The sequence below is a fragment of the Hippichthys cyanospilos genome, chromosome 5 (assembly GCF_059441005.1).
Source record: "Hippichthys cyanospilos isolate Australia breed blue-spotted pipefish chromosome 5, RoL_Hcya_1.0, whole genome shotgun sequence".
NCBI lineage: Eukaryota > Metazoa > Chordata > Actinopteri > Syngnathiformes > Syngnathidae > Hippichthys > Hippichthys cyanospilos.
The window spans coordinates 17,158,529-17,183,577 of NC_142373.1; the positions used below are offsets into that span (position 1 = coordinate 17,158,529).

The 25,049-nt window shown below is 38.0% G+C and overlaps 1 protein-coding gene across 2 annotated transcripts in view; it reads left to right on the forward strand.

The window, feature by feature from the left end:
* Nucleotides 1-540: 540 nt before the first annotated feature.
* LOC148423805 (glypican-6-like) overlaps nucleotides 541-25,049 on the forward strand; it is an 88,042-nt gene continuing 63,533 nt past the window's right edge. For both annotated transcript variants that reach the window (XM_088414593.1, XM_088414594.1), the window contains exon 1: nucleotides 541-1,077. In XM_088414593.1, coding sequence (XP_088270719.1) covers nucleotides 927-1,077 — 151 coding nt within the window. In that variant the 5' untranslated portion in view covers nucleotides 541-926. The remainder of the gene's footprint in view (nucleotides 1,078-25,049) is intronic.

The window sequence follows — 25,049 nt, forward strand, 5'->3', positions numbered from 1 at the left end:
GATTGATTCCAACATAATTCATTAGTGGCACCCCTACAAGAATGCATTTCTCTCAGCACGCATAAAATAGTTTTGCCCCTAGTAATTAGTAAGAATGCTTATGTCTCAGAATTCATAGCAATTCTTAGACACCGTTTAGACATACAATTTTATCAATATGATCGAATGTCTTCTTCGAATTCATAGTAATGTTGACAGTCTTATTAGTGTGAATTGTTGTTACTCAATGTTCATCCAGTATTTCAAACGTTTGTATTCACATAACTTCCTACTATATGAAGATCTTTGAACTGAAAGCCATTCCAGGTCATATAGCTGAGTGAGAAACGTGCAAGATATGCGAAGCTGTTAAACGATAACCTGTGATGACGTTTTATAACGCTCCATGACTAAATTACAAGTTATCATCTCCTTCAGTTCTTTGAAGTGGTATCTGCAGTGGACTCCAGTCCACATTTTGTGAACTGCTTTGCATCGCCTGAGCATCTGATGCACAGTCTCTCCTCTGCACCCACTCGCACAGCAGTAGCACTTGAACGCAGCACGCTTGGGCTCTCTCTCTCTCTTTCTCTCTTTCTCTCTCTCTCTCTCTCTCTCTCTCTCTCTCTCTCTCTCTCTCAGTCCACACGTCTGCTTTCGGGCTCAGAGAAGTTGAGTGCAAGCGTCGAGAAGAGCGCTTCTTCGGATCCATGTGGCACCTTCATGCACGCCATCTCTCCAGCAGTGCATGGTGGGGGCTCTTAATTAAGCACCCCTTGCTGCATTTGAAACACATTTCCTCCCCAGGGACATGTGCTTGCTTGGCTCTGCTGGCACTCACTGAGTAAAAGATCCAAGTAGCAGTGGATCTTTGCTGTTGTTGTTGTTTTTAAATTAGCAGAGGATACAGCAGAGAAGCTCCGGGATCTTTTATTCAAGTCCACAAAATGCTCCGACTGGAGATGCTCGTTTACACTTTTTCTGCGCTGTGCATCGCAGCCAAAGCAGAACTGAAAGCAAGGAATTGCAGCGAGGTGAGGGAGGCTTGTGCAACCAGGGGCTTCAGCTTCTCATATGTTCCTCTCCAGGAGATTCCAGGTAAGATACCAATGCAAATGCATAAACCTCAAAAAGTTGAAGTGGCTGTTTGTAGCCAGGAAAACATTTGAATTGTGAGTTTGTTCCTCCGTGAGGGATGAAGCAACCACTCGTTCAATTTCCATGCGCTACGCAAAAAGTTTTTAACCTGAGCAGCCAAAACTTAACCCCACTCTACTATAAGGACTATGAAGGAGCAATTCTGCTACACTAAGAATACAATGAGAATAAAGTCAGACTTCGTGAAAACAAATGAAGGGGAAAAGGGCACAATTTAATAATCAGAAGGTGCAAAAGGTTAAAATGTATTTTCAAAAGAAGCAGGTTTTCAAATGTGAACTTGGACTATTTTGAGAAAAAAAAAAGTTCAATAGTCTGTACTGTGGAACATTGGTTCACGAAAGTCGTTTTTTAAATGAAATTTTGGGACACAAACATTACTTTGGGAGCAGCGTAACATCCAAGCTGTTCTTTCTCAGCATCAGTGACGTAGAGCTTGTGCTTTAAATGACATCGGTAAAAAGTAGGGTTGGACGAGTACCAGGTATCGGTCTCGGTGGCCATAAGAGTCTTATTTCAAGGTATTGGTACTCGCGACGTCAATTGATAAAAGTATTTGGCTGCCTACATGATTAGGAACCAGACATTACAACGTTGACAACTTCTTGCAGTTTCATTTTTAAAAATGCTTTCTTTACAAGTATGTCATTGTTTTTTTTTTTCCCCTTTCTTAGCAAATTTTCTTTGCCCAAAATGCTTGAGGTATTGGTACTTTCTGTCAGTACGGGTGACTACTCAAGAATTGAGTACTCGTGCTGGTATCAGTGGTCTCAAACAACCCTAGTGAAAAGCGCAAATAATTGTGCTATTAGGAAAGTAATGCGCAGGTACTGACCAATCGCAGCTCAGGTTTTTTGGGTTTAGTCATGTGATGCTCCCAAACTGAGTCACTTTAATGTCATTTTCTGTCGACAGCAAGTGATAAAATGGATGCTGCCCATGAGATGGAGATGTACTATAAATCAAAATGCCTTATGGAGTGAGCATAAAGCAAATTATTTTAAAGGTTTTACTTTCATTTAACTTGCCTTTAAATTCCATTTTTATAGGGCTGGTAGTGAATAAGCGTACTATTGACTGCATATGACATCGATATAAGTCAAAAATCGATTTTGATTAGGCTGGTTTTGAATAAGAAAACAAAGCTGATTGCAAAGGAAAAAAAAGACGTAAAAAATAAAAAATATGAATTAAAGACTGTCCATTTGTATTTTGATAAAAAAAGTAAAACATATCTTCAATGATTAAAAAAAAATACTTGATTAAAATTGCCATGTAAACCCTTCAAGATTTACCTCTCCATTTCAGTTATCAATGTATTTTATACAGTTAAAATGATGATAACACCATGTTTGAAATTTTGATATGCTATCTATGCTCCAATTTTAAGCAATTTATATGGGGAGAAGTTTTTGTAAAAGATAGTGCAACTTTATCAAATAAATCAAGAAAATGTTTTTAAATCAACAAAACAATATATTGGTGATTGTTTTGTTGCCACTCCGTTTAGCGCATCTCCATCTAGTGAATACATAACACAACCCCAGCCACTACAGTAGCTTCTATTCTATGAGCCTTATAATGTAGCGTGTCTTATATATGAAAGCAGTTTTAAAATAGGTCATTCATTGAAGGTGCACCTTATAGTTTGGAAAATACGGGAATATAAAAAGTAGTAAGATTTCACCAAAAGAACGGCATTTTATTGGAATCAAGTCAGAATATAACAAAAATGAAATACCGTAGTCACCACAAGCGAATGTTAAGAACCGATTGGAATGTTGACACTCATTGCATGAAATTCCAACTTCATTCAATTAGATTGAGACTTCTTTTCTGTTTTACGGAGACATTTGGACGTCTTTTTTTTCCCTTGTAATTTTCCTTTGTTTTCCCTAATACTCCTTCGCAGAGGTCAATGGTCAATATGGGTATCTTCCCTTCCTTGAAGCACGGCAGTTAATTACGTTCGAGCTGCTCTACATGACGATAACAATATTTAATCCTAATGTGAAGAGTCCCTCCAGGCCGGAGCGGCGAGATTGCCCGCCTGCTCGGCACTAGAGCCAACCCTGCGTGCATAGATAATGGATAATGAATGGTCAGCCATAAGCAGATTAACTAACCCGTCCTCGCGTACATTTTAGCGCCAACGCCAGGCGGAACTGCGACTTCCACTCGCTTAAGTGTCTCCCACCGCTAGGGACTCTTTTTCCACATGATTAAAAATGCTATAAAAGGCAATTAAAGCGCGTCTCACTTCCCAATTATATTATATTGCTGACTGATAGACCGACTTCGAGGGTTACCGACTGGAGATGCCAGACTTTTCCCACATTTGCACATAATCACTCCAAATATAAATATACCTTTCCATAATTACTCTAGCTTAGCATTTTGTCACTGACAACAAACAAACTCATACTATACAGAATGAATAGAGGAGAAGATCATCCATTGCTATATCAATACTGATATGATTATCATCACTGATACCGAAACCCGAGCAGCAGTCGCTCATTTGTCAGAACTTGGCTTCCGAACTGAAGGGCCAGGGCCAATGTGAAAATGTTAGTGCGCTTGCCGGCTACTGCCGAGGCGCTCTCGAGCAAAGCGCCGTCTTCACTCGCCAGAGAAAAGGGCGTAGCTCCCTTTACATCTCACGTTCACTCTGCAGCTCTCCTCGCCTGCCTGCACATGTGTGGTGTGCAAAACTAAATTCAGAGGCGCGTGAGCTTAATTTCCCCTTGAGAGATTGTAATGAGTTCTGTACATTCAATTAAAATAATAAAAAAAACGGGATAGGTCAAAAACCATGGTGAAGAATAGAAGAGGAATAATAGCTCTCCCATTTTAAAATCGTCCTCATTTTCGCTTGCACATTGGTAAAAAAAAAAAAAAAAAAAACTCAGGCGTTAAGATATTTTAAAAATAGAAACGCTAAATTTTTAAGTTTCTTTCGGAGTTCAAATGAGTTACATGGTAAACCAGCTGTGTTTAAGTGTTTAAATCAATCATTAGGCTAAAAACAAAACACTCATTCGTCTAGAACTGCACTACAATAGATTTTCAGTTGATGGCACTTGGCAGTGTTTCGTGAAATTGTATCTAACCGGTAGCACATATTTAATTCATCAATAGTTTGTTCCTGTAATCACTGCGAGTCACTTATTAAATTGCCATAATTTCAGTATTGATCCGCCTGACAGGACTGTTCATGTCCCTCTCAGCCAGGTAAAATGTGTGAATCAGCACAATACTTGGAGTTAATGTTTAATTTAATTTTACACCAATCAGATGTCTGCTTATAAATGTGATGTTGTTCCTAAGTTATATATCCAAAGTTGCCTCGTTTCATCAAAACAAATCAATGGCAACTGTCTCTTGTTTTACTTTACTAGCTCTCATCAGATATCTCCAATATGAATTGAAGTGTGTGTTCCAAATCGTAGATTCATGTCTACAGGAAGATTCTGGAAATGGATAGACTTTACTTGTCTTCTCTCTATTTGTATGTTAAATCGGAATAAGAATAATGGACTTGTTTGAGTTAGATGCGCTGCAGATGCATTCAGAGACTATTCACGAAAAGTGTATTTGAAAGTAGAAATGGCAAGATGAGATTTGAGCTGCTGTATTTCAATGTTGCAGGACACTTTGCATTGATGCTAACAATAACAGAAGAGTTGAGACATACAATAGAATTTTCTATTCACCGTTGCTACCTTTACCTCTGGGAGTACATAAAGGAGGTACGTAAGATTTTAACAGGGTTTCTTTTGGTATCAGCAAACCTATTTGAGTACTTTTTAATGCCGTCACAGGACCAGTACATTTATCTTTTCAAATTAAGTGCAAATTAATGGGAACGTGAAGCAACTTCATGGTTATAGTGGCTCCTTGCAAAACCTTTTATGCAATGTGCAGGAAAGGTCCGAGATGAGGGAATGGATAAAACACCCACTTTGAGGGTGTTGTAGAAATTTGTGATTTTATTATGAATAAAAGCTCCAAAAAGTTAATTTTGCATGATTGAGGTCCTTTAAGGAAACTGAAGTAATGTTGTAAGGCCAGGTTTCTTCAGTTTTTTTTATTTTTTTATTCTGATGGAACACTTGTTGGATACAGTACCAACATGAGTGAAACAACATGTCTATTGAGAATACTTCTGAACACACCTACTGTGCCACTTCAGATACACACACAAACAAAAAAAAATAACCCCTGCAGTGGGAACACTTACTTCTAAAGATTTGCAGCCCTTTCTGTGCTCAGAAAAGTGTGGTCAATAAAAATGTTTGCCCAACATTATGTTCCAGTGACTGCAAAGTAACAAGTGGATTCAGGGTACTGTCGGCCAATGAGTCATGCCATAAGATTTTGACCAATTGACCCACTTTGACCCATCGGGTACACAAGTGGTATTTTTTTTTAAACTCCCATGCTCAAGCATAAGCGGTGAAGAAAATGGCTGGAATTTCCTCACGTTGCTTGAAAACAGTCCAAATCAAAAGTTATGAAATGCTTTAGTCCTTCTACGATTTCTCGCAAAATTCCTCAGAGAACACTTTACATTATGTGAACGTGGGAAATATAATAATTCACATTACCTAGCATGACGGGCCACTTTCCAATTTTTGCGTTCATTGGCACGACGAAACTCGATAAGAAACAGCTGCTAAGGCGCGACGGTGTTCTCGGTGCGCTTCGGTCACGCGTTGAAAACAGAAACAGCTGCGTTTGAGGGAATTAAAGTCGGCAGTTAAGCGTAAAGGTGAGTTTGCGGGAGAAGTGATGGTTTCATCTAAAAATCCTGGCACGCGGCGAGCATAGCGCGAGCGTTTTTCATCCGACATCAGCAGAAGTGTCTCATGGGGTGGAATTTTTTAGAAGCCGGGCTGAACGGGATGAAGAGTCGAGACATAGCGCTTGGTTGAAATTATGTCTAACACGGGATGTGTTTGGTCCTCCTAAAAGCATTGAAAAAAAGCGCTGCTTCACTAAGGGACACTCCATTAGGGACACGATCTCAGAAGCTGTTTTTGAAAATCTTCCCTTTTGATTGACACTTCCAGAGATGAATGAATTTATAGTGTTTATTATAGTGGTTGTGGCTTGTAATGCAGTTGCACTGCACTGTGATTTGATCACCTCCAATCATCTATTTTGTGTACCAATTATCCTTATTACAGTCCCTGGTGGGCTGTGGACTAGCTTAGCTGATTTCGGGCCAATCATAGAGCACGTAGACAAACCACCATTCACACGTATGGACTGTCTTCAAAGAACCTAACAATGAAAGGAACTGAGCATTATTGAAAATATCCAGCAATCCATCCACACATTATCTGAACACTTATCCTCATTCGAATATAGCTGGCCCCTTTCACAAACGGTAGTTTGACAGATAGGGAAGGATTCTTCAAAGAAGAGGCTTTGGCTGTTCATCGCTACTGTGGAAATTTACTGGCAAACTAAACGTTAAACAAAGACAATTTTGTCCTAAAGCTACAACATAGCGTCGCTTTAGATAATTGTTCAGTTAATGATAAGATAAAATATAAAACGCTTTAGGCTAAAAAAAGTGTTACCAACGATTTATTACCCAACATTTAAGAAATTGCAATTTGAACACAAATGGTGGTGCAACAAATGTAGACACATATCATAATACTCACAGGTGTATATTTTTTGTTTCTGCGAAGAACAAAATTGTGGCCAAGCCATGCGCAACAAAATGTGGCAAACTATGTTGAATTCTTTACATATGATTTAATCACTATGTTTCTTGAGTGCATTTTCCCATTTTAAGTTCCACACATTTTAGGGGGTAATCTGTAGCAGAAAAACAGGATTTCTATTAATTCCCATGGGGAAAGATAATTTGAGTCACAGAACAAATTAAGATCATATTTAAAGACCTTTATATAGGCAAAGGAGTGTCAAAAAGTGAATTAATTTTTTTGGGTACCATATGTTGGAAAAGGGTTCAAAATGATGTGGTGGATGCGTGCATGACATGAAGTTACGGACATCATGCAGGCTTTTTGTTTACGACACTTTTAGGTGGACAAGTGAATAAAAACAAGAAACATTTTTTCATAAACACATTTATGAAACATTTCAACTAATTAAACAAAAGAAAAAACACTCAATTGCTCCATCTGGCGTGTCTATCACTGTGCTGTCTAAGAAGCCAGGCTGCATAGTTGATAAAAGGCCCACCTGTTCACGTGTGCATGGAATAACTAACCCACGCGCACCTTTGCATCCGTGTCACCGACATCACAAGCCATCACGGAAAAGTGAGTGAACAATTTCATCTCTCATCTCTAGATGATGTCACCCCTTGAATAGACGCCTTTTGATCAGCTCCTTTGAATGAGTCATATAGAGGCGAGGCGTTATGAGCACCTCAGCAAAATCACGCGGGATGGCCGTGCCCTTGAGGCGTGCAACCTGCCTGCTTCCCACTGATGCTTGAAGTTCAAAATTCAAAAACTTGAATGAATGAAACAAAAAAAAGATGACGGCTCATTGTTGGTTTTTGAGACGCGTCGCTCCGGTAAATATTGCTGAGCATCTGTTGACCGACTAATCAACGCCATTGGAGTCCGGCTCAGAGCTGCTGTCACGCTCGATTAAGTCATGTGGAATAAAAGGCAGCTTTCATATGGCTGCCGCAATCTGTACCTCCACGTCTCTGGGTTGGGAGTGCTACGAATGAGCTCAAATTAGGGACCCCCGATGCGGATCGGCGTCACAAAAAAGTAGAGCGCATGCTAATTGGCGTTCTTAGATTAGTCCTTCAACGGGTAGCCGCTCCAAAACATTACCTCGCGATTACAACACGAGCCCAAAACCTCACAAGATGTCTTCGCAGGCGAGCTTTATTGCTTTAATCATCGCGGATCTAGAGAGAAATGTAAACATTAACTCGGACACATCAAGAGCGAGAACGGCAGAGGCACACAGGTAGCTTTCGATCTGTATTTTAGATCTCATATATATATATATATATATATATATATATGCACATATGTAACAGGGCCATATATAGTATTAAAGCAGTGCAGTTATGATTGGGATTGTTACATATGTGCATTTGCCGTTTAGCCCCATTGTTTTGCATCTGTTTAGTTTTTTTTTTTTTGATTGTCAAGCAATCTACCGATATTATCTTCATGATGGACTGCTTGACCGTGATTGACGCATTGAGCAGACCTGTATGAGATGAAACAGGAAGCAGCAGCCAGTTGCATTGATGCGCCTCTGCTTGCCTTCAGAAAACAGATGAGATTTCTTTTCTGATGTCGGCTGCCGTAAATGTCATGTTCACAATCGCAGAGAGGGCGAAACACAGTGACCAATCATCCGTAAAAAAAGTCTCAAATTGGATTTTCCAGAACAAAGGCATTATTTATACTTAAATAAATACACTTGATCCTTACATTTAGCATTGTTTTTTTTCATTTACAGTACAATAAGACAAAAAATGTAAGGAGCTAAAAAATGTACAAAATTTACTCGCACATAAGCATCATAGGTGAGCCGGAGCCTAACGCAGGTAAACTTTACTGAGAGGTGAAATACTGTAAACTCAGGACTGGTCGCCAGTCAATCGCAGTTAATGTTGTAGAATCATTGATTAATCAAACATGGACACGTTTGACTAGAAAGTGAGAGACTCAGCTATTTACTGAACACGCGCTTTATTTGCCTTCAACAATATGTGCGACTCTTGGCTTCAATACAAAACACTAAAAGAAAATACTCTTCAGAGGAAAAAAAGAAGAAACCTTGAGAAGGGATCACAGATGGAGTCATTCCCTTTCAAGGATGGCCAGGCTGCAAGAATGCTGAGTGGGCAACTCCTGTCACATAGTTGAGTGCTGTACAATTTTAGTTAAAACAGTACCAGTGTTAGTTTAATGAAACAAAATAAGATTCTTCTTTCTGTCTTTCGTCAGTGCAGTATCCTTGCAGCAATGACGTCATTTAATACAAAGTATCGCATTACTTTCTTCTATCTACTCTTTGGAGTAGCGGCTAAGCTAACATAGTGTATCTCCGAGTTTGAGTGGGATGCAATTCATTTTTTTGTCTTTCTGAGACCAAACAGAGACAACGATGGCCAGAAATGAATAGGCTGGGTCTTAAGAAGCTATTACAATGAAGGAAGTAGAGAATTGAGTTTTCAAGCTGGAAACACAGACAACATTTTGATATTGTCTGCTAAGGATATATGTATGAGTACATTGCCCCGATTACATGCTGTTGACTTGACAAAGTCTTACTTCAAAATCACTACAAGTAATTAAGTTACCTTTGATTTCATGTCATCAATGAACTTAAAGTGATACTGTGTAAGATTTGACAGTTTTTTATTCTGGACAGCAGGAGGTGCTGCATTTACCATTGTCCGTGGCTATCACAGACATGGCAGCCTCCGGAGGAGTGCCACCCCCCATGAAATGTCATTTAATAATAACTACACCTATGATTATATTTACAACATACTTTTGGTCGTTAAGAACACATTTATTTGCAAGTTTATAATCCTTTATTCCATTTTAATAGAAAACGGTCTAAATATTACACATTGTCCCTTGAAGTTATTTTTAAGTAATATAACTAAGATACATTTTCAAGGGAACTGTTGCACTGGACTCTGCAAACTAGTCGTGACTGAATTAACAGCAGCAACTATTTCTTTCAAAAGACAATTAATCAACCATAGATTTGATAGATACGGTCTAACTGGGGTCAATTAAGTGATTATCTTGAACATTACAGTCGTGTGTGCTCTATGTGGTTTTCAAGGTTTATCCATTCCAAACTCAACAAATTGATTGTGAAACATCATCGTCTGTGACCTCAGCACGATCGCACTTAGGGAAAATATTTCATGCTTGCAATCCTGGTTTTATAGTGGTCAAAGCAATGTTGCAGGGTTAGGCAGAGTCAGGGTGAAAAGGCACGAGTCTAACAGCTCCACCGATATAAAGTTTTTTGTTTGAGCGAGGCCACGATTCAGCCTGCAGATGAGCTGGCTTGAGGCTATTTGCAGATGCATGCTGAGAGAATACTAACGCTGCTCTGTTGCCAAATATTTTCTACAAGCGCAAAAATGTAATGGAACCTTGAAAGTCCCTGATGGAAATGACCCAAACCTTAAGAAATTGATCGACCCCAGTGAAACTTCATCGTATCCGGGATAAAATTAGTTGAGGGCCACACGTGTGCAACACATCTTCGCACAAGGGTAATGTTGATTGTGGCCACTGGGTCTTTGAGCTACAGTAAACTTACAATACATTGAAGCAAAAACAAAAGTGTTGCATTTATATTTATTATTTCAAATGATACTTAAAACATATCATGTAGAGTAAAAAATATATATATGATTGCGGTAACAGTTTGAATTAAAAGTGTACCTCCAGAACTCAGAAGGAGTGTTAAATGCCATCCAATCATTTTTTTGAGTAATCTGGCTTTATTTGAACATGCTTATATGAGTTTACGGAGACCTTTCGTTGGAGATACCATGGCGGCAGTCATATTTGCTTATTCTTGGCTCCTAGAGGCGGAGCTGTGCCATATGCAATGCAAGGTGGATGGGTGCTCCGATGAAGGAAAAACAAAGACAAACAATACTTTTCTGCCTAAACCTAATAATTCAGAATGTAAATTCATCATAGACAAGTGGCTGTGTAACATGAGGACGGGATACGCATTAAATTGGATGATTGATGGATGGGCGATCGGACGGATGGATGGATTCTGATCGACTAGCTTCACTGTAATAAGCAAACCGTCAGCATCACTCACACATGCATGACAGTATCTGATAAGGTTTTTTTTTTTGTCATACAAACAACAAACACTATTTGTTATCTGTTTTCATTTAAAAACATGTCACGTCAACAGACTCAAACTGTTGTCTGGATTGAGCTAGTACCAGTGATAAGATGTTACGATATGGAGGAGGCCACATCTCAATAAAGTCTGCCATCGTTTGTTTACGCTCAGCCATCCAGACTGAAATAAAAGCGCTGATAGTTGATCCTTGCCTGCTTGCATAAGGGCACAAATGAGCTTTGCTAGAGTGTGTAATGTGCACAGGTTCGCCCACATCATGTCATGGAATGGAGAGGATTAATAAGGTTAAATGAGAATACCTGCACGGTGGGGCTGAGAGGTGGCGGATTTGCCCGTGATGTATTACACGACCAAAGTGACCTTCCTGTCCGTCACACACGCCGATCTGGGGAGAGCTGTCATGTTGATACTTTACGATGACGCCTTTGGACTTTTGTTCTATCCTTCTGCTCCAATCGCAAATCACCTCCACTTAGCACTTCTGGATGGCAGCATCAACATTCGAAAATGAGTCTCTTTAATTATACGCAAGCAGAAAATTACAATGCTAAATATTTTTCGTAAGATACCTACATGAATAATGTGTCATTCATTAGCAAGCGGTTCAGATGATCAAACAGCACTATATTGTACTTCAGCAGTCACGATTTGTGTGTGTGTGTGTATATATATATATATATATATATATATATATATATATATATATATATATATATATATATTAGGACTATAGAGAGGTACAAGTTTATAGATAATTTGTACAATGGTATGATAATTTCTTGATTTTCCTGCTCTCGCTAAATGTTTTGAATGTGTTTGTTTTATATTAAGGTGTGCGTAAAGACTTTTATTTTTAAAGTGCTATGGAAACATGCCCAAAGGGTGTTTTTGTATCACAGATTTCACTTACTGCGTGTTGGAGTGGAATGTAACCTTTGTGGTGGTGGTGGTGGTGGTGGTGTGGGCGGGGGAGGTGTTCCTTGTATATGTTAAGTTTCAAATTTGACCTGTGTTTTTTCTGTGAAGCCATACATGCGCAACAATTACTGGTTTTAAAAAATCCAAACTAGATATCTGTCTACGGGTCAATAAAAATAGCCATTGTGAAGCTGAAACACGGTGCAAAAGCCAGAGCCGATACAACCATTTTGAAAGTCCAGAAAAAGAAAGAAACCACTAACTACCACCAAGAAATAGACCTCAACAGGGTAAATCTAGGAAACCCAGTAGGCGTTGATGACAAAAAACATTGTGAGCGGTATAAAGATTCCCCAGAACAACTCTCAGTGACATTAGCAAACCATAAAGGGAAGGTGTCAGGAACAACTGTTTGCAGAAAACTTTCAACAATAAAATTACAGAGGCTGCGCCAGTATCATTTGGTTGGCACCTAAAATAAAAGCAATAGCTGCTATTATAAGGAAGCGTAATACATCTTCTTTAAAGGCTACTCATGCTCCCCTTCAGTGTAATCTGACGTCGTCACACTCATCCAGGAGGAATTCAAACAAATGATGGCATTTGCTGCTGCAGAGGGGATTTTTGTTTGAGCGTTGACTCCAACTCGCATCTCATCCGTCGCTCCAGTGACGATCAAAATGGCCCCATGATACCCACTCTCCGCAGAGCGAGGCGTCGTTCGCCTGCTTTGCAGGTCCGCGACTGCGCACAACGGCGTCCACATTAAGAGCAAGAGCAAGGGAATACTTGAATTTTATAACCTCCGCTGAAGCGTGGGCCAAAGAAACGAGAGATGAATGGGCAGAGCTGGGAATTGTCTTCACTTTGTTTAACGTTGCATTAGTTGTTAATGTCTCAGGAAGTGATGCTCGTATCCTTATAAAAACAATCAGTCATGTTCCCGTGCACCCTGTAATTTATTTTTACAGGGGCATGATAAAATACCGTGACCCAAAGATAACATCGCCTGCATATCATTTAACATAGTTTTGGAGATATACATTTTCATAGAAGTCATTATTCCAGCTGTCAGTTGGCACCAGCAGGAGCCATTGGCCTTGGGGTTCTGTATGAATTCCACCTAATCTGCTTTATACTGTATAACATAAAATGTCATAGGCAGCTTGGAGAGCGAGTTGTTAGCATGTCTGACTCACATTCTGAGATTTGCGTTCAAATCTTGGTTGAGTTTGTGTTAGTCTGAGCTCCCACTCAGTGATGGTGGAAATGCAAGAGGGAAAGGTTGTTTGAAAGGAAAGGAAAGGAAAGGAAAGGTTGACTGTCTGGCGACCAGTCCAGGGTTTTGTCCGCCTTTCGCTCCAGCTTACCACCACTCTGAACAGGATGAGCAGATGGTTACTGCAGATGTGTGGGATTTCAAACGTTTAGAAAAAAAACAAGAAACAAAAAAGCATATGCCTCATATATTGTTGTTAGCGTGTATCCAAAATTATGCATGCACAGAATAAACGGGATTCTAATTAAAACTGAAAAAAAAGCCCACAAGAACATGCCTGGACTGCAAGAAGACAACTTTTTACTTATCATATCCTGCTGTTATCCATCCTTTTATATGGGGTCATAATTTTAACAAAGGTATTCACAAATGCATATTTCAATCCACAAATGTGTAAAAAGAATCCATATTCATGACCAAAGTCACAAATGCATAAGAGTCACACGTGCAACGAGAATCCACAAATGCACTACTGAAGGCACAAATGCGCAACGAAAATGCACAAATGCGCAACGAGAACCCACAAATGCACTACTGAAGTCAAAAATGTGCAACGAAAATCCACAAATGCGCGGCTAAAGTCATCATGCATAATGTGCATAAACAAATGCATAATGTGAGTCACAAACTTGTACCCTGATCTGTATGCGTAAACACATAGTCGAATACATACGTAGACCTGTAAATGGGGCGGTCTGTCAACACTTGGCCTTCTGGATTGGATTGGACTTGGCCGGGCTGGATTCTTACGTGTGACTTTTGCCACAGTCCTGCAGCACGCGAGTCACAAATTAACTCGAGTGTTGCGTTTTGTAACTATTCAGACCAGCAGGGGACGCTCCTACTACCTCTAAAAATGCCCCCATTGGCAGCAGTCTTTTTGACCTGGCGTTCAAACGTGTTTGTTTTTCGAAAAAACAAAACAAAAACATAGACACATCTTCTATTGGCCCATGCATAAATATCATATAAAATGGAAATTACCAAAAAATGTTATTGTGACTTCAGCTGCGCATTTGTGGATTCTCGCACAACTGTGACTCTCGTTACGCATTTGTGACTTTGCCACAGATACGAATTCTCTTTACACATTGAAATACGCATTTGAGAATACCTTTGCAACCATTTTGACCCCATATTTTATTTGTGTCCACTATCATGTCCCTTTTGTCCCAGCAAGATAACAAAGTCATTTGCATCCCACCCAAATATATAAAACATCATTAGAAAGATATTAGGTTATTTTTAGGGTAGTCCCAAAGAGTCCAAAGCCAGAGATCTTAAACAAATGTCCACTAGAGTGGACAAAAATGAATAGGCTGTGTCTTATACTGTAGCCCTACAGTGGATAGATGTATTCGTATGTCAGGATGTCCTCCACTGAGCACACTAGGACTTGGTAGGGTAGCTCCAGTCAGTCAAAAGATAAGAGAGCTTTTTTTTGTATTATATGATTAGTAGCTTAGTCGGTAATGTCGAAAAATTGGAAAAACAGCTGTATGTTAATATTTAATTTTGATTGAACACAATGATCATCAATTTGCTTCCATTGAGGATCAACTACATTACTTTTGAGAGGCTGATATTCTAAAGATTTGTACTATTTTGGGTCTTTAAATTTTATTAGTCAGTTCGACTTTTAATGATAACATGAAAACACAACCTGATGACCTAATTGGGTCACCTCCCCCTCATTCCCCAAAAACATACATTTGGTTAATTGAAGACAAATTGTACACACGCATGAATGCGAGTGTGAATGAACAAGCACTCGAAACAATGGATAGATGATGTGAACAGTTAATAATCTGTTCATATTTGGTGAAGTAGCATATGGCTCACTGCCCAAGGTACGTCTCGTACTTTCTGTTCCAAGAATTTTTCAAACAATTGCATGTCTGGTGGCTCATGAATTGTGAAAACATGACAGCCCTTGGCAAGTTAGTCAAAAGACCTTGCACAATGCATCTGCTCTACACAACCCGGAAAACTGGCTGCAGTGTTAATTATTTTAAAATTTGGACCTTCAGATGCCTAAAGAAAGTTATGTCGACAGATGGATTTTAAACTCATTATTTCCGGTTCAATGTTTTTAAATAGGAAAAACACCTCATTGATAATGTATTTCTGGAACTCATCTGCATCCGAAGATTTCAGTTTATTCTTTTTGTGGCTTTTGGTGCTCATCCAGTATTCCTTAGCTCCAAACCCCAAGGCGGTGAATGAGGGTTGGTTTTTTTTTCTCCTGTATCAGATAGTTAGAATTACAGTAAAGGTTATGATAACATTGATTTACTCACCCAAAACCGAAAATATGCAAATAACTATACATTTTTACCAGATGATTCTTGGAAGCAGTAAGTAGTCCTGGTTCTGGTTTGCCACAAACACAAACCAATACGTTTTAATTTAACATTTAAATTCCCTTTAAATTAGTTGATTATATGCCATATTTTCCACACTATAAAACACACCGGATTATAAGGCGCACCCTCAATTAATGACATATTTTAAAACTTTTTCCGTATCTAAGGTGCATCGGATTATAAGGTGCACCTTCAATTAATGACATATTTGAAAACTTTTTCAATCACAATATAGTAATACTCAAAGTAATAACAACAATAACTCAAATAATAACTCTAAACTCTCAATAGCATAATAACTCAGTCAATATGAGCAACCTTGTTCAACTGTAAACACACAAAAGAAACAGATAAAGCTTACTTTATCAGTTCATTCCCCATCTAGGATTCCCAATCTCAATATTGATCCGTATATAAGGCGCACCTGATTATAAGGCACACCATCAGCTTTTTAAAAACAATAAGGCTTTTAGGTGCACCTTATAGTGCGGAAAATACGGTAATTCAATATGAAAACTATGTAATTGACATATGCACAGCTCAAGCAATTGGTTTGTAGACTGGACTGAAAAAAAGGGACGTTGGGATGTGATCTATGTAAAAGTGGGACGAAACAAAGGGGCCGGCGAATCAGTCGGGATTCTGGACACCAAGCTCAAAACTGGGACCGTCCCGGTTACGCCAAGACGTTGGGTCAACCTACTAGAAATCTATTTTTCCTGACCTGAAACAAACTTATCTAGTATCTTTCTTATGTCTACACTACTGTTTGAGCCTTGAAAACATGATCAATTATTCATAATTTCCCTGGGGCGCCACGTAGATTTCCATGGAGGAGCAAAGAGAGGGTCCATTGTGTCTTAACTAAAAAAAAAAAAAAAATCCTTTTTGCACCTTTTGAGAAATCTTACATTGTGACACTCTAAATTTGTAAATGTATTTTGAAAAACTGCGGATAAACAATGTCATTTCCATAGCTCGCATTTGATATAGTTACTTGATGCGCACCATTGTTGAAACAACTATAAGGTTGTTTTTCTAGTTTCTGGCCAGTCAATACAATTCACACAGCTTGAAATGGTAAAAAAAAAACAAAACAAAAAAACACACTTACTAGCGTTCCTCTCTGCAGTATTGCACTCCACAGTCGCCATTGTTCTCTAAAAGTGATGAAAATGTTGTTGGAAATGTTTTTCATTAGCATTAGTGTCAGCTTTCCAACGACGGGTTCCATGCAGCTTGTTTATTAGCAGTTTCACACTCCTCTATTTTTGAAGTGGTAAAACCGAAACCGAGGCAGTGCGAGTTAGCTGGCAGGGATGGCGTAAACCTCCCCAGGTGGCTGAAGTTACTGTGGCAATATGTTTGCATCCTGTCAGTGTTATCGAGAGTAATTTTTTCGCACGAACCAAGGACTTCAATTGATTTTATTGCTATTATGTTTGAGTTGTGTTTTGATTGTTGCACTCCTGTTGAAATGAGCTCAATGTTTTATATGTATATTTTCCAATTTCGTTCATTTAAAACTACAAGCTGCCTGCACCCCATGAATCATTTAAATCATCGTTGATGGACTATTTCCATCATAAAAATCAATTTTTAATATAAACTCATCTCTTTAGCATGAATGGTTTTGATACAGGAGGAATGAAAAAATGGAAACTGTTTTTTTTTTGCTGAAATCTTGAATTTAGTTCCTCGCTAGGACTTCAAACTGCTAAACTACATCAGAATTAAAATATACACATGAAAATTAGAGCGCCATGTGCCTCACATCTTTCAAAAGAAAAAGGACCCAAAACATCATTTATTGTTTAAACATAACTGTTGTGAATTAGTTAGATAGAGCAAGGCAAAGTCAAACCAAAAACATTCTCTAAAATAATGGATTCTATCGACTCCTACTAGTTTAAACAGCATTCTAATTAATATTGTATTTTTGGAACACGATTTAATGAGCAAATGCCAATTTCTATCTATCAGAGTGGGCAGCCATTTTGCCGCTTGACATCTTCTGAAAATGACATCACAGTTGCTTAAGGTAAAGTTATTGACCAGTCACAGCTCAACTGCCGTTTTGAGTTTGGTCATGTGACCCTCACTAACTGAGCCATGATTGGTCGTTACCCGAGCCCTGAGCAACTGTGATGCCACTTTCTTCTTTTCATTTCTCACAAACACAATATTAATGGGAATACTCTGTTTAGACCAGTGAGATGGTAAAGAACCTCCACGTTCATGGAAATTTCACCCTTTGGGCCGGCAAACCAAACTATCTTGTGTCAATGTCAGACATGTATGCTTTCCTCAAGGCTCACCTACTTGTCAAGCCAAAACGAGACAAAGGCCTCCCTCGAAACGCCTCGTCGCTCCCGTCTTATCTTTAGCCGCCGTCTTGTTAACGGCGATGTTTGCCCCTCACACTCTCCAAAGGTTTGTTTTGAGGCGAAGGCAATGTGCCGTCCGCGTACTGTTCTTACGGAACGCGCGTCCGGGCACTGTGGCGAGTGCTAATGAGAAAGCCGTTAAATGCTGAGTGAAAGGTAATAATCAGTTAAAGTGCCACCGGCTGCTGCCCCGCGGTGCCGTCGCCTCCGCTAAATGGATGCAGAGCAGGTTGGCACGCATGTCTAAGCAGAGTGTGGACTGAAAATCCATAACGGCCCCCTTCTCTTTGTATAATAATCAGAAGAGATAACAAAAATGTTTATGTGTTTCCCGCCATACTATAAATGTGATTCCAGTGCCAGGTAATACTGTCACAATATTAGCACCACTGTGATATGTAATGAAAAAGCAAAAATGACTTTTTTGTCTGCCTTGGATGACCTCCTGACTGCTAATCATAAAATATGTATGCGCTGTGTCCAATGGGAATAAGTGGTGAAGTCACCAACTGGCCTGCAGCAATGGCACGCTGCTTAATTTGAACTACTTGCAGGCAATCATGTTTTATAAAAATCTTGATCATATATATATATATATATATATATATATATATATATATATATATATATATATATATATATATATATATATATATATATATATATATATATATATATATATATATATGAGGTGTGGTGGAACAGATTTAGAAAGAGGAAAACAACAGTTGATATAATTCTAATTCATGTTGAACTGAACCTCTTCCATTTTTATACGCTATACGATAGGTAATATTTTCAGTAACACTTCATCGACCCTTGTCGTACAACCCTAAAAATAGATTTGCCATCGTCATTTTTAAATGTTATGCAGGGTTATACATATTAAAGAAGTCAACCTCCCAAAAATCTTTAAAACCATTTGTTCTGAGGGGCCCCTCTACTCTAAGCATGGAGAGTTTGTGGAATATGAAGTAGGCGTAAAAACTCACCTGTTTTTTTTCACCTCAGTTGGCAGCCATTTTGCCACTAGCTGTTGACTAAAAATGACATCCCTGTTGCTCAGGTCTAAGGTAATGACGAATCATGACTCAAAAATGGCCTCTTAAAATAAATTTACACTTTGATGTGCGATTGTAATAGATTTTTCTTGTTAAACATACAAATGATGAGGATAGGATCCGATTTTTGCAGATAAATGGTGAGGTGATTTTAAAATTAGGTCATCGTCATCACTATGGAACTAGCGAGCTAAACTACCTAAAGACTTTGTGAATGAACTCGGGGCAAAGCAACCAAAACCAACTAGAAAACTTCTCTTGACCAGACTTGTTTTTATAATGAAACACCCACTCATTGATCTATAATTTTTTTTAAATCACCTACGCAGTGCATGTTGCCATGCGATACCTTGACGTACGCATAAAAAGAAAAAAAACTGACACATTTGCTTGGTGGATGAAAACCTTTTTCTCTATATTACTTTCCCCATCATGTCGACTCTCCCGAGGATAAAAAGAAGATTCCCATCCTACAAACGTATCGCACCGCTTTCATTGCCGAATGTTTTATGTTGCCGGGAATTCATTTCTGTCTTGAATCTGTCCTTTTTTTTTACGCCCAAGGACAAGTGTTCGCCCCTCTGTCTCTACCTGCAGCATGCGCCAGTTATTTAAAGCACATCATGTCTTTCATTATGACTTGTGACATGACCCAAAATGTGATATAGTGTCACTGGAATTGATTTGATGCGAGGTTGAACTTGGGGAGAGAACTTGGCTATTCTGTACACAACGCCTCTGGAGACATTATTAAAAGTGGAAAGGGAAAAGTGGGAGAATGCATTGGCTTATGCATGCATACTGATGTTCATGGACATTATAATTCTCTCATACAATTTCTGTCAGTGTTATATTTATTTTATTTCTGAGTGAATACAGGATTTCCTGCATACTTTATTGGCTCAGTTAAATGACTGACGGTAATTTATGTAATTTGATAATGGAGAATGATGACCTGTTCTCAGGGCTCGAATAACGACCAATCGCTGCTCATTTGTCGATCATGTGATGTTGTGGCCAAATGTTTTGTTAGTTTAACCCTTGTGCAGACACTTTGCAAACTACACACATTGCATTTTTTTGTAAATGCTTTTAAAGGCGAAATAATGAAGTTATTTATCAATATATTTTTTTCAGTCCTTTCCATACATATGTAGGTTACATTTATTAACACCGACAAAAAAATGAAAAATGGGATGGTCTGTCTTTGTAGTCTGTGACGTGATGATGACGCTTTAAGACGGTCAACAAAGAATTTTCTGTTTGCTGACATAATTTGATCGCCACTCAACTAAATCTTGCAAAAATCGCAGGAAAAGCAAATTGTAATTATAATTGTTTTATATGGTCCAAAATTTGGACAATGATTATTTTGGTACACAACATTTCACATGTCCAGCTGCAATAAAATACAAATATATTTCAGAATTGAGATATAATTTGGATGGTTTACTCATTCAAAAGCAATTTCAATCTTGATTACCTATGCAAATAGATACGGATATTTATCTACTAACCAGCCCTCAAAGTAACATCGGCACAAAGGGCCCCTTTGTGTTAACCACGACCGAGAGGCGCAGGCGAAATAAAAGCAAGCTGGGGACAACAGATCTTCACATTGTGTTAATATTTTTGTCAGAAACTAAAATTGTGACATATGAGTAAACCAGGGGGTAGATGAAGACACTTTTCACATGGATTATGGAGGTATCAACAAATCTAATTTCATTCGTTTTAATGCTGTTCCAGGCAGAGTAGAGAGTACAAAATTTATTTGGAACATGAAACGATGTATTGCTAAATTGTGTTGTAGTGTCTCAGTTCCTTTATGTTGTTTAGTGATTTTTTTTACGGATGCACATTGCCATTAGTGTCATAATGTTGAAGGCGTTACACAGAGGACGTTACATTATTTACTTTCTGGAGTTGCTGAATAAAATACAACTAGAGATACCAGCGCCATTAAATATCTAATACCTAAATATGATGGTCTCCACCATTTGTACACCTGTTGCCAAAAGCGCCCATAATCTCATAGAATGAGTGCACGCATCATTCATTGCCTGCTATTTGGGATTTTAATGAAAGATTGTAATCTCAGTAAATCATGGTCACCAACAGCAATCGTAAGTCCGTTAGAATGATTATGAAGTTTACTGCCCGATATTTAGTACATTATTAAATCAGGCTCCCGCCGTTCAGAGTCGCTTTTGATTGACACTGTCAGAACTTGCTGTATTAATTATACTGAGAGCTGTTTCTACTATTTAGACTGATGAATAGAATAAAGCAGCAAATAGGGTTTGACAGCACATATGATCACTGACATGCAAGTGACGAAAAGTAATTGCGACTCGTGATGGCAGTGTGTAATCACACTTAAAGTGACTCCGATTTCATGCTTAAACTGTTTTGCTGTAATTAAAATGAGTCAAAGCTCATTAGAAAACTGTGCGTGCTCTTGTTAGGCGATTGGCTCAATACAGGAAGGTTAAGCGGAGATATGGCGCCGTGCTTCAAGCCTTTTCTTCTGTTTGACTAATAAACGCGGCTATTCATGTGAAATAATTCCCTCTGAGTGCCTTTCTCAGGGTCGGCGACCGTTTCCGATAGGAATCAAACTTTTCATAATAATGGCCCGGAAAGAAATGCTGACTTTGTTGTCAAGAAAATTAAGCTAGCGTAATGCGCAACCCGAAAGATCTGAACAGTGGAACTAATAACGAACAGTATTGATGAAGAAAAGTAATTTAAAAAAAAGCAAACAACTAAAGTGAAACGAATTGCTAATGAACGACTAACCTTATTGACAAAACTAACTAATGAAACAAACAAAACAAAAGCCCGTTTCTTACTTAAAGACGAACGTTGGCGAGTTTCGGCAAAGGTAACGGATCTTCTGAGCTTGTCAGGTTTTGTTTAATATTGTAATTGTTCGTATTTTAAGACATTTTGAAAGTTGTTCTGAAACAGTTTTAATTGTATTTTTTGCGTGTGTCTTTTAGCTCTCATCTTGAAACTGCCTTATTTTGAACCGTCAACCGCATAGCAAGTAACATCACACGTACTTCAAAACATTTTTCGTTTTTGGGAGCCACACTTTGGTTTTTGGATTCACAAATGTTCCAATAGTTGAAACTAAGTAGCTCCCTAGATGGTGCTCCAACATGCAGCAAATGATAGCAACTGCCCATTAGAGTCCAACATTTAGTGACATTTTTGTTGTCGTATGCTATTTCGAGACCACAAAGCACAAAGAGGTTTTATTTGTTGCTTGGTAACCTGTCTGTAACCCTGAAAGACTGTGATACAGGCATTGATTGAGGAATTTATAGTTGTTAAGAGTCCAATCACATTGGCTCAAGTGAGGCAGTCCACTAACTTTGTCTGTAGATTGAGCCGTGAGTTATGTGTGTCACGTGTATAAGAGATGTGATCCTTATGCACTCAGCTGGTACTTTATTCGATTTTTATGAATTTTTCTTCGCTGGATTGTGAGGGATTTACTGTATGTACTCCAATTTTCGCCTTACAACAATGATTTCTACTTCACATGGAATAGACCTATTACCGATATCTTTTTTTTTTCCCCCAATTTCTTTTTAAACAACAACAAAAAATTCAAAAGAGGTTTTCTTTTGACGTTGGAAAATAATAAATTCTTCACTAATCCATCTTGGCTACGTGGAAAGTTTTCGGTCAGACTGATGATCCAGCGAGGCCACACAGCTGTTATAACCTTGAATAGGAAGGACACAGTACTCCTCTGAGTGTAGATGTCCCTTGAAAGCCCCTTCCCCATATGCACTACATTGATATATGACAGGCTTAGTAATGTTGGAGACTACTCGAGCACAATGGAGGGATGTTATGTCAAGATGTTGCTTTCTTTATTTCCTCCCACCCTCGACGAGACATGACTGATGAAAAGGTTGCAGCCAGTATTTGCTTAACAATGGAACGGTGAACATCCAAGATCATCCCTGAATACGAGTTTTTTATTCTATTCGACTTGACATGTGTTTATTTGCTCATCATTTACAGAACATAAAATTGGAGGATATGTGTGTGTGTGTATATATATATGTGTGTGTATATATATATATATATATATATATATATATATATATATATATATATATATATATATATATATATATATATATATATATATATATATATATACTGAACATATATATATATATATATATATATATATATATATATATATATATATATATATATATATACTGTATATACTGTATATATATATATATATATATATATATATATATATATATATATATATATATATATATATATATATATATATATATATATATATATATATATATATATATATACACACACACACACATTAGGGCTGCACAATTAATCGAGTTTTCATCACGATAATGGTTGCCGCGATAGTAACATTTAAAAAGTCAAGCACTATTTTTCCCTCACGAGTCATATCAAGCACGTTCTCGTCATACCACCAGGGGGCAATGTTTCTCACATGTTTGCATGACAAAATGTATATATTTTCATTTTTAATAAAAAACAGTCTTACATTTTGGCACTTAAAGGCAGTGCTTGTCAAATATATTTTGCCAAGCCCCTCCCCACTGGACGCGCTGACATAAAATATCTGAAAAAAAATTCATAACTACACGTTAACTTGCATAATTTTTAAAATTAAAAGAAGAAAAATGCAATACAAATCAACTTTCAACTACTGTTCATTATATTTTATAGCGTTTTTAGGGTTACAACTTAGTCTAAAATAGAAAAAAAATAACCAAGTGCATCAAAGTGCCTGAAAGATTAAAAAAAAATGTAAAAAATTAATTCTTATTGTATTGCCCACCCCACTATTTGAGAAGCACTGCTGTAAGGTATGTAAGTAATAATTACAGTTACTCAAGGTAATAAAGAAAAACTTTACATACATGCTGTCATGTACTGCGTTAAACATTCACAAGTTCACTTAAGATTCAATTAAAACTCTGATGTGTTAAATGGACAATGTGTAAGATTTAGAATAAATTAAAGGATTCTAAATTTCAAAAACTTACAAATGAACGTGTTGTTAACGACCAACAGTATCTTTTAAATACAATCGTAGGTCTAGTTAACATGAAACCGAAGGCTGCCATGTCTGTTATAGCTACGGACAATGGTGAATGCAGCACCTCCTGCTTTCCGTAATGACAATCTAAATCTTACACATTGTCCCTTTAAGCGCTAGCAAAAACCTTGAAAACAGAACGATAGTTGCAGGTAACTAAGAATTCTAATAGCCCTCTTAATGGAATGCAAATGCAAACATATGTCAATCCAAACTACTTTTTAGTTTAGTGACAAAAGCTACAGTAAGGCTCGCGCATCCATCATATACTTGTTGAAAGAGTATGAAACCCGGAGGTGCAAATCACAATCGACAATATGAGCATTGCCTCTATTGTTCCCAGCCTGTGTATCATTTTTCTTGATCTACTTTGATCTGAGAGCAAACACTTGCTGCCTGTCTAAAGTCCACCCTTAAGGTGGAACTGTTTGTGCAGGAAAGGCTGAGGAGATTGTGAGATGATGCCGCAGTATGTATTGACAGCGTAACACAAGCTGTAGCTCTCTTTAAGACGTGCAGTAAATTGTATCTAGAAATGAAAAGACAGAAAATGTCTTGATGCTGAGAAAATTGGCCTTTTGGAATCTCTACTGAGAGCACTTAAAAAGTAAGTGCTTCTTTGTGAAGTGGTCCTATTGACAGTCATTAGTCACATGTCAACTTGATAATGTTTAGCACAGTGACTGGTATTGACGTCATCACTTATCAGCGGTGGCTACAAAGTTTTTGTACTTGTTAGAGTAGTTTTAATACGACATACAATGCTCAGTATTTTTCAGCATTTAAGTTTTTGAGGTAAGATTAAGTGTTGCTTTTACGCCCTTACGTAGAGCTATGTTTTGCCTCATATTTATAAATAGCATTAGTTATTCATTTTGATAACAACGT